This window comes from Haemaphysalis longicornis, unplaced genomic scaffold (genome assembly GCF_048455015.1).
Source record: "Haemaphysalis longicornis isolate Haplotype H1 unplaced genomic scaffold, Haemaphysalis longicornis Haplotype H1 scaffold_12, whole genome shotgun sequence".
Classification (NCBI taxonomy): domain Eukaryota; kingdom Metazoa; phylum Arthropoda; class Arachnida; order Ixodida; family Ixodidae; genus Haemaphysalis; species Haemaphysalis longicornis.
In genome coordinates this window covers 38,960,503-38,971,176 of record NW_027526225.1, presented here as the reverse complement: position 1 = coordinate 38,971,176, position 10,674 = coordinate 38,960,503, and the positions used below count along the sequence as shown (strand labels likewise).

The 10,674-nt window shown below is 43.9% G+C and overlaps 1 protein-coding gene across 1 annotated transcript in view; it reads left to right on the top strand.

Annotated features, from left to right (window-relative positions):
• Positions 1 to 1,929: 1,929 nt before the first annotated feature.
• Znt86d (solute carrier family 30 member 7) overlaps positions 1,930 to 10,674 on the top strand; it is a 42,622-nt gene continuing 33,877 nt past the window's right edge. The window contains exon 1 of the mRNA XM_077693159.1: positions 1,930 to 2,193. Within this exon, the coding sequence (XP_077549285.1) occupies positions 2,111 to 2,193 (83 nt within the window). The 5' untranslated portion in view covers positions 1,930 to 2,110. The remainder of the gene's footprint in view (positions 2,194 to 10,674) is intronic.

The following is a 10,674-nucleotide window of genomic DNA, read 5'->3' as shown; positions in this document are numbered from 1 at the left end:
CATTGGGATGCCAGGGGCCTCTCCTGAGTATTCTTTCCTCCATGACCAAATCAATCACCTACATTTTTCCATCGCCTCCTGTACTTTCTCAATGCCTGCAATGTCGCGCCGGTTGCCGGATCGCCGACCTATTTCACTCGCTCACCGCGCGGTGGCGCAAGTGACCTATCCTCAGTGGCGATTGCAGCGTCAGCAGATGCGGGGTTTTTGTGCGCGATTTCGCTTTCGTCTGAAATACAATCTAAGATAAAATTTGTTTGCCTGAGTTTTTGTTGTCATTTTAGGTAACTTTGCTCCTTTCCAGAGTGCTTTATTGTGCAATCATTAAATGAACTGATTTTGTTTCGCTCGTACAGTCTACCGGCCCGCTTTAATTGTATATCGGTTTTGTCGTTCTTAAGCGTATAATAATAATAATACTTTATTAGCATATATTCTGGGAGACCCACGCCTGCAAGGGCCGCAGAAGGCAGTGTGCCCATACCAATAGGCCTGCGGGCCCAACCTGGGTCCCAATTTATGGGCTACTTATAATCTGCAACTCCTATCTGTAATCCTTTTTCCGCACACAGTTTAGCAGCTTTCAGATGTTCTGAAAAGTTGCGTTATTTCACGCATGAAACAGCAGCGGTGAAGCTGCCAGTCTCGTTGGGCAACCGTATGACTAAGACGGACAACACATTCGTTTATGACAAATTCAAACTAATTAAACGGCATCAGATAGCTTCAGAACAATTATAAATGAACAGAAACGAAACAGATGCCAAAGTGCGAGTTGTTACATTACACTGCGAGTACATAATGTATGCATGTGAAAACATAAGTTCGAGTTCTTACGTTCCACTGCGAGTACATATAAGTGGAAGGATGATTTTCAACGCTTCAGAACTTTCCGTGAGGGGGGCTTAGTGTAATATGTAAATCCCTCTCACTGCATGCATTCTTGTCGGTATTAGCAAAATGCGTGGTACGTTGGTCAGCAGCGGCTCACTGTGTTTCAAGCATGCTTCGAGGGCGACTGGCGATCCCAAAGCATCTCGTCATAAAACTTCTTCAAGGCAATGCAGCAGTCGCACTAGCTGCTGCGTTGGATATCTTGCCAATCTTGCCGGTTCGGCCATTTACTTTCCTTTTTTGAAGCTAACATCGCTCCTTGCTTCTCTTTTCGGTGCCGGCCTCATGCACGAAGGGTAGCGCGGGAAAACACCAGGCACAGCTGCATCTTACTTCTTTTCTTGTTACTCCGAAAGTCTTCCAGCTGACAGACCATCGAGTAACTGGACGTTGAGTTGGGTTCCCTGTCCTTTCTAGAAATGTTCTTCACCCTTTGTGCTTTTAGGGCTTCGTTCGCTAAGAACTCATGGTACGAGACAACCGGATCCTTGTTCTGCACGGGAGAGGATCGGTGCGGGAGGCATGAGGATCGATGGGTGGCGCCACCACGCGGAATTCAAACGCAGTGAGAGAGGGCAAAGCGGGCACGCTTTGGGGTGACGCCGCAGGCGTTGTAGTAGTAAACATAGAGTAGTAAAGGAGGTGATGCGTACAACTCTTGGACTCACCGCGGACAGTTTGCGGGCACCCGGAGTGTGTCTCGAACAGCCCACGACTAGTCCGGGACTAGTTATCGAAGAGCCTACTGACCAGTTTGTCAAGTATTTTGTAGTTTTGCGATACTAATTTAGTATTATTGTTTGTCTTATAATCATAAAATAAAGTATTTTTAAAAGCTATACGTTGATTTTATTTTTTGTGTGTTGTTTCGTTGAGAAAACAAAATGTTTTACAATTTAGATGTATTTTCACAAAAATAGTACCCATTTAATCTCAAAATTGTTCTAGATTTTGCGTTTATAGTTGAACTTTTATTTCTTTTCTTCTCGCACGCACACGCGCTCACATGCCAAGAACGAAACTGTCACACGGCATCAAACTGCGGCCTTCTCAACCGTGCATCGCAGCTGCCGCCGCTCGTCGTCGAAGCTACTTTGCGATGTCCTGTGATCGCCCATTCAAGCAGTGAAACGACGGCGAACAATTACCACCTCGCGTTCGCACCGAGGGACCAAACAGCGACGGCGACTCCGCGAGGACCCAGTGTGCAGATTCGATGTTGCCCTTACATGCCGACGACAAGGAGTTCCGAGCGCGGCGGGGCTTACATTTCACCGAACGGCTGCGAGGATGGTTCAGGTCTGTCGTAGCCTCCTCTCGCCACGAGTGTCACGCTAGCGACGTGGCTTTGCTCGACGGACTTTCGGGGCATATGGCCGGCCGGGAAAGCCCTTGTTTCGGCCACGGGCAGGCGTGTGATCGGTGCCAGCGAGGCTGGATCTCGAGACAAAACTGTCTCGAGGAAGACGTCACGAAAAGCTTTCGCGAAAGTTGTTTCCGAACGGCTCCAGTCAGCTGTAAGAGAGAGAGCAGTGCACCGGTCGGACCGGTGTCAGATGGCAACGTGGTTTTGCGTCGTCGCTGCGTGTGTTGGCGCGGAAGTGGCATAGCGAAGTGTTTTTGATGGCCTCGTTCAAGCGCGCTGTAGGGGCGTTACGCTTTGGTGAGCCGAATTGCGCCAGAATTCGAAACAAGCCCGCGTGGTAGCAGTTTGCCGAGGCAGCGCGCCCAGTGATCAGGTTTGCCGTCAATAGAGTTATTCGAGAGATGCCCCGAAAAATGGCCTTGGCAGCGGCTATTTTTTGCTTTTAGGCTCTTTTAGGCACATTTGGGAACTGTTGTATGAGATAAGACTAGCCTTGGCGCGGTAGTACGTAAGGGTACTTTGTAAACCAGTCTTTTGGTCCCTTTCAACTGGGCTTCATTTGTAGTGAATGGCGCATCCTTCGACAAGGTAATCGGACGGAAAGAAACAACGTAACAGGAGAAAGTAGCATGCTTGCGTTCGGAACCTACAGACACCGTGCATTGTCACTAACAAGCACACCGAGGTAACATTCGCCACTACAGTTTTTCACCCCTTTTAACTGCTCTCTCGCGAAGTGTGTTGTAAAAAATCGTCGGGCTTTATTTTTAAATTTGAGTACATCTGAAAAGAGTAAACAAAGCTTCTACGTCTCGGAAAAAACATTTGTTTCTGTGCTCTTAAATAACATATATCACCGTGAAATATGTTTAAGGGGCTTCTCAGGATGTGGGCGCAAGTAATGTATGCCACATCGTTGATGAATATTCAATTCACGTGAGCGGAAACATAAAACAAAATTGATGTCTGGGCGGTCTGCTGCTTAGTGTATGCACGAAAGTAAAAATAGGCTGATAGACAAGTTTTTCACCATTTCTCAAATATTTATTCAAACAGTGCCTTCTTGCCCTTTTATTGTGCGCTTCACTCTATTTCCCAATTTTCAAATTTGGGCGGTTTAATTTTTACTACCTGGAGATCTTTTATGTGCACCGAAATTTTGATACACGGGCATTTTCGCTTCACTCAGTCATAAGAATTGTTTAAAATGTGTATATTTCTGTATCCTGGTACTGGATGATAAAACAACACGTGTGAAAGGGGGATGCCACGTTTGAAAGAAGTACGAATTGTGTGTAAATTTAGCACTATAAAAAAATAAAATTAATGGAAATTACAGTAATAAAACACATGAACTACACGTGCGCAGGGATTAAAAAAGTATGAAAGCTTGTAGTGCAGAGGTTGGTTTTAGAGGGTTGATCTTTGCCAGATTTCCCGGTAGTAAAGCTAATACTGACAACTTGCGCAGGCACTAACTCTTCCGAGACGAAATTACTGTACATCTGGGTTTCCGCTGCCTACGAGAAGTTTCCGAAGTAATTTAGTTGTGGGCTGTGGAACTAATAGGCAGCGGGCTTCACAAACATTTTATAAGTGTGCAATTCTTTGTGTGAACGGGACTGTTGACCATTTGTTTCCACAAGTGATTTGTTGTGACGCCGAACGAAACCGAATTCTGTAGTTTGCCATACATGCTGCTCGATTCCCTTCTCCACTTATTCGATTCGGTCGGAGAAAAGTGATGCAAGGCAGAGGCAGACAAGGAATATTGTTATACAAACCCCCTTCCAAATACATGCTTGGACAGACAGGCATAGCCTCATTCTTTGTCTTACATTAGGTGTCAGTTGTCTTTGCTCTATGCATTGCTTAAGCTTCCGCTCCAATGACTTGTTGTGTTGAACCGAGCACAGTGACTGTGTGATCCTCGACAGCAGCACGACATAGTTCTGATGGCGGCGAAAAACCCAAAGTCCCATCTGTCTAGATGTAGGCACACGTCAGTGATCCCCAGGTGGTCAAAGTTAATCTGTAGCACTCCACTGTGGGGTGCTTCATATCCCAGCTGCGTCAGGGACGTGCAAAATTAACAATTTCATTTTATTCTATGAGGGGTCCTGTTGTTTTCGTTCAACCTTTCTTTCTCATTCCCTAACTTCCGAATTCAGTGCCTTCTTGATGGCAGCGTAATCACCTTTGTCATTTAAGATGTGAATTACTTCGTCCCCTCTGGCACTTTCAACTGTGAAGCTGTTCTTGGTCGAGGCTTTCGTGGGGCAATATGTGGCAACGCGGTCACAGCGATGTGGGGAGTGCATAGCCTAGCGAGGAGGAAAGCTTTATATAGGCAAAGCTTTTCTAAACTATTGAATCTGGTGGCAGTGTTTGTACTCGTCGACATTGTTGAGCAAAAACAAAACATTAAGCATATTTGAGACAAGTCATCACTACGTAAAGGATGTTTGCATTGTTCTTTTAATTAAAAATACATCACTGCTTGATTTTTGCAGTTGTAAATAATAAAACATGCCCTGAAAAAAAAAAGGGGCTCGCAGTGCCCTCTTGTGGCAGTGCTCAGAATTTGAGAGTAGCGAAAGGTTCCAGTAGATGGTGCGAGCAGTGGAACACGGCAAAAGTGAATTGCTGCAAACAGGAATCGACCTGGTGGTTTAGGGAAGTTCTATACAGCTTAGCGTTGTGATTAGGAAATGCCAGGCAGCTTCGCTGCTAACATCAGCATTTGCGACGTTAAGTCAGGGAATCTGGGCAAATTTTTACTTCTTAACTAAGGCCCATGACCTCACCCTTTTTTGTCGCTCAACAAGTCCATCTTGCCATCCTTATTTCCACTCTTACTTGCGGCTAGGTTTCTCCACAGGGTGGGTGCCGATTGCACAAAGCATGACCAACATTTCCGCTTTCTCAGACATTTAGTATATTGGCTCGACTGAGATCTTGTTGCCGCAGTGGTATTCCTGTAATCTTTTTCTAGTCTTTCTTCTATCCGTCTTGGTTGGCAATTTCTTTTTCCATGCCACCTGGATAGCAGAAGCTTAAGCTCAGTAGCAGTAGTGGGTCTTTTTATCGATGGTGGAATTTAATGTCATTTCAGGTGACCATGTTTCAAACCAAGTACAGTTGAACCTCGTTATAGGAGGCATGGATGTAAGACACAATCGGGTATAAGAGACACTGTTCACCCACATGGCTGGCTGCCCTATGTTTCCCATTAAATTGACCTCTTTTATAACAGACATCGGATGTAGAAGACAGTCGGTTATAAGGGACAGGTCATCCTTGAACTTAAATCAATAATCTCGCTTGTAACAGACATTTTAACTTCAGATGCAGTGCCACCAGTCACTAATTGCAGTTGCTTCCATTGTGGAAACACAGGTGGATGACAGACACCTGCAGTCGCTATTTATTACAACTTCAGCAAACACACAGTGGTTCAGTCAGCTATGAAATGACGATGAGAAGCCCTGCCAATGGAAATGCAACTTACGGAAGTGGTTGAAGCTTACTGCCATCCATTGGAGCGCGACCGCACATGCGGGCTCTCCCACTCGTGTAGCTCCCAATCAAGAAGCATCGCAGATGTTGAATCCTGCAAGCGTAATGAATAATAGCCTGAGCACACAGCGGAAGAAGCTGTGCGCTCTGGCTATTCATCTACGATTCATCTTCCACAAACAGTGAAAGAAAAGAAAGCTGGTAGAATCGGTTGTAAAAAACAGTGTAAATACAGTCATGAAGCAAACAGAGATTCATAACTGTTTCATAAATTCTGTGTGCCAAACATAAATTAGAATGAATCTTTTTCAACATGCTGTAGCGTTCTTTTGAGCTTGTTTTAGTCATACGGTGCCCACATTAAACTATGGTTTGATCAGTTAGTGAAAACATGGTACCCTGCTTATAGGAGACGTCTCGTTATAAGACAGAAACTGCTCCCCGGTGCGTGTCTCTTATAAAGGTGTTCAACTGTATTCTGTTCTGTTTCTGCGACAGAGAAAGGGATTTGCCCCTATCCATCACCAAGTTTAAAAACAAAGCTATGACTGTGTTAATGCTGTGTCTTTAAAAGCCTTGCCACGGGTTGAAATCGTGAAGTCTATTTACGGAGGTGGCCAAATTTACGTTTTTGTATTGGTGATTTCTAGAACGGACAAAAAAAAATCCATTCCTGTAGTGGCCCTATTGATGTTCTAGCATTTATAAAAACGCATTTAAATTAATCAACCTCGTAAAGGGTGAAATTTCTAACAAAAATCCTAAATTTTAAAAATAAATTTTTGTGAGCAGTCCTCAAATGTAAACACTAATTTGGTAACTTCGACGGAGTTTAGAGGATATTGCCGGATTTGTGAAAATATGCTTCAGCCTTTTCCGCGTGTTTGTGGGTGAAGTTTAGAGAAAGTTCTCCCTTAGTGGGCAAGGAAAGGGATTTATTTTCTAAATTTAAACTTTATAGTTCCAGCTGTTTGGTCTGGGCTAAGATAAATTTGTCAGTCATGCCAACCGGTTTTTATTGGTATAGATTGGGCTATCCCTATCTCACTTCAATGTTGCTCAAAGGCGGAAACGATGTTGACGCAACAACATAAGTTACAATTTAAGGGGTGGGATTGAAATTCCTTCTTCTAACACCATAATAAATGGGGCCATAGCAAAAATGGGACAGTTGACATGTTGACTTCATGTCACGATGCATGGCGCAGCAGAAACTTCAAGTTGGCCCATAGCCAATAAATTTTTTTTTTTTTGAAAAGCTAGTGTGGCACTTCAAAGCCCTGCGCAACGCTGTGCCTGCAAGTTTTGTTGTTGCTTTTGATGATGAAGCTCACTTGGGAGTTCACTGGGCCAAACTCGACACGCAAAAGTTTGCATAGCACGTAGAGGTGAGTCTGGTGGTCGTTGAGGCAGCGGGTGAAATTTTTCCTAGGACTATAGCGAGATCGTCGAATTATTATACTAGGTGGTCTTGGAGGTTGTTTAGTGTCACCAGTTTCTCGCCAAGTGTTCGTCATTGATATGCACAAATTTTCGCAGCGCAATCCAGGTGCTGTGTGCCATGTCGCTTGTAAGTAGTGGGGCACTTCGATTATCAGTTTCACCACCTCAACAGTCTCAGCTGGTATTGTGTCACGCATTCTCTCTGGACCAGGTTTGTCTGGTTCCCAGTATAGAAAATTTCATAAAAAAAATAATTCGAAGATCTGACGGTCTTCATATTTTGATATAATACAGCTTGTATATCCCTTGAAGAAGTGTCTTCCCACAGTGCATGCATGTTGTATGTTTACAGGTGAAGCCGTTTGTGTTTTATAGTGCCCCCAGCGCTTGTCCGGATGCAAACGATGTTTTATTCACTGAGAAATTAATCGATTTAAGTTAAAATTTTGGTTTTCCCGGTAAATTGCGCGTTTTCGTGGTCTGCAATGGAACAGACCACACTGCAGCCGATTGCGAAGCCTTGTTTACCGTTAGTGAACCTAGATGGCGCCACCATACCGCGGCAAGCCGTTTTCTGCCTTTGGTTTGTTTTTGACCGTATTTAAGCCTGGCTTTTGTTCAAGGAGAAAATAATCATTTCGTGGAACATAGTGCTCGATCGACAAATATGGTCACGTAAGACACCGTTGCTTGCGTAAATCGGCCGGTGCCATCTGAGACAACCCAAAGCCCCGCAGTCCTGTGCAGCTAAACCAAGCATAGTGCACGCAGTACCACCAGCAATACGCATCAGTACTCCTATGTTTACACGTGACGTGCTTTCGTAAGTTCCACTGTTTGTCCCACCGTTCTTATTGCTTTAAAAAGAACGTGCCCTAAATTTAAGCGCAAATAGCTCGTTCGGCAAGCTTATAAGTTCAGCCTAATTTGCGTTTGCTTTTGCCGGCCTCCACCAATCGCAGAGCTGGCTGGTATGACATCATAGGTGCTGTTGCGGGAAATGAGCTAGTGGGTTGCATGGCCATTCACTTTTTTCTTAATTATATAGTAGTTTATTTGAGCGAAGTTTACCTTAAAATTTGTGTCAGTATGATTCCAACGAGACAATCTTTCGAGCGAACCAAACTTGTGTTTTGTCTTCATGGCTCCTTTAAGATTGGTGTGTGCTTGGCCTTTGTAAGCTGACTTTCCCACGTTGCCTGTTGCGCTGTAAAGCATGGCCGTGTACGGAAGGAGCATTATACAGAAAATAGCTCCAAGTCTTGTGTTACTGAAAGCATCCCGAAACAGATTGTACGATGATTAGCGGCTAAGATTACTTGAATATTACGCACAAGAAAGAAGCCCAAGCTGAACGAAATCTTCGTTAAAACTCACAGCTTCGCTGTTTCGGCAGATTTCATGCTGAGTGAAATTGGGTTTACTTTTCAGTTTTAGTCGCCATTAATGCAGTTTTCAAGCTTCCAGAAGCCTTGCACAATTTCCGGTTGCTTTGACTGATGCCATTCTTTATTTCTCTCATGCTTGTAGGTTTGGCATCACAGGATGAGTCACGGGGGGTGTCATCAGATGTTATGTATTTCCCGATAGCCCATTATAAGTGGTTTTATTGTAAGATCGGCATGTTTATTATTCCGTTGTGGTAGTCTTGTGATTGAAAACAAGTTGTAGTTTCTCATTCTTGGATAAAACCAGCGCGAATTCAGACGAAGACAGAAGGAAGTAACCACAAGGACAGCCGCTGTCCTTGTGGCTGTCCTTGTGGTTACTTCCTTCTGTTTTCATCTGAATTCGCGCTGGTTTTATCCAAGAATGTCTCAATTCCAACTAGCCCAGATTGCAACCCTCCTGTAGTTTCTCTTCACGGTCCTATGAGGGTACCTGTCAGGTTCCTTGCCTCGAGGGTCAGCCAAAACCCACTTAAGAAGGCCTGTATTTGCTTGTCAGTCATTTGAGATAACAGGAGGGTGAAAAAGGAAGCGAAATAGTCAAACCTCACCATAACAACGTAGTATCGGGGCAGTAAAATTACTTATATCCAACGTTCATTGTAACAGTAGAGGTACAAATCAGCATCGACAAATAATCTGTCTTGCAGGACAATCGTAGCGACAAAAAACGCTTTGTTCTGGGCTTTGAATCCATTATAAATGAGGTAATCCTTGCTTGTCTCCTTGTGGCATTTCAAACTAAATGTACCGGAACAAGAGAACGTGAAATTACAACAGAACAAAGTTTCCTTTTGACAGAACAGGCATGCATATTTATTTATTTGAAGAAGGATGTGATCTTGGTCTGGTGGCTTATTCGTTACGGACTAAATATTTCTTCATTACAGTTGATATTGCGCACGGCTCTCGCAGTTTTGGCTTCATTATAAAAAGAATAAGTGTCACTGGTATGAACAGCGGCTAAGCAAAGGTTGTATTTAGTTTGGTATAGCCGATAGTTCGCTATATCAGTGTTCGTTATAACTAGGTTCAGTTGAATCTCTGACGGGCGATTGTCATCTAAGAAAGGTCTTCGCCGAAATGTTGCACGTAGTGTAGTGTTACCTTCGTGGGTGCGATGTGTTCTCAAAATCACAAAGCAACAGGCCCAGCTTGTCACATTAGACTGATGTTATACTAACTGGGGGCGGGTCAAAGCAGTCGTAAAATTACACCAGAAGCTTGGTAAGCTGTACCATGCAAGGGCACTAGAATAGTATGCTCAAAGGATAGGAAAGCATAGCGTGTTACACTAAAGCATCGTTGCAAGAGACATTCAAGGGATCCGGAAAACGTGTCTCGTGTAACCAAGGTCTCGTGTGTGCGAAGTTACTAACATGGCTAACATAGAAAAGCGAAGGGGCTATTCTTCATTCAAATGCCTCCTATAACCAAGTGTCTCTTGTAGCGGCATCTCTTATAATGACGTTTTACTGTATAGCAAAGTCAAACTGGTAGATTGGGGGTTATCAGATTACTGGCCGTGAGGGCGGCCAGTGGGAGGAAGCGATGTTGTAAGTAATCGACACTTGTCAACCTGTCTTCAGTCCTTGTAATTTCGGGGTTAGCGGCTAAAAGTAAAAAAAAGGAAACAAGACAGTGAAAAAAGTTAGCCATTACTCTGAACGTTTTTGATTCGGCATGGAGTCAGTTTTTGTTCACAAAAAGCCCACCACATTTTTCTACATGCTCCAAAGCTGTGAGCACATTAGTTCAACTCTCTCTTTTGATAATAGCTGCAGTTGCAATGCAGATGTCTGTTTGTTTTTGAGCTCTTGTCTGGCCACACTTGCGATTTTTCAGCAAGTATTGCTAAAATTGTTTCACGTTGCAAAAGACAACGACCAACAATGGCTACCTGGAACACAAAAGCATTACTTTTTGTTCGATAAAACAGCCATTCGTTGACGAATACCGTTGGTATAGAGCTTTCTCTTGAGGAATAGTGCTAGCAACAGATTG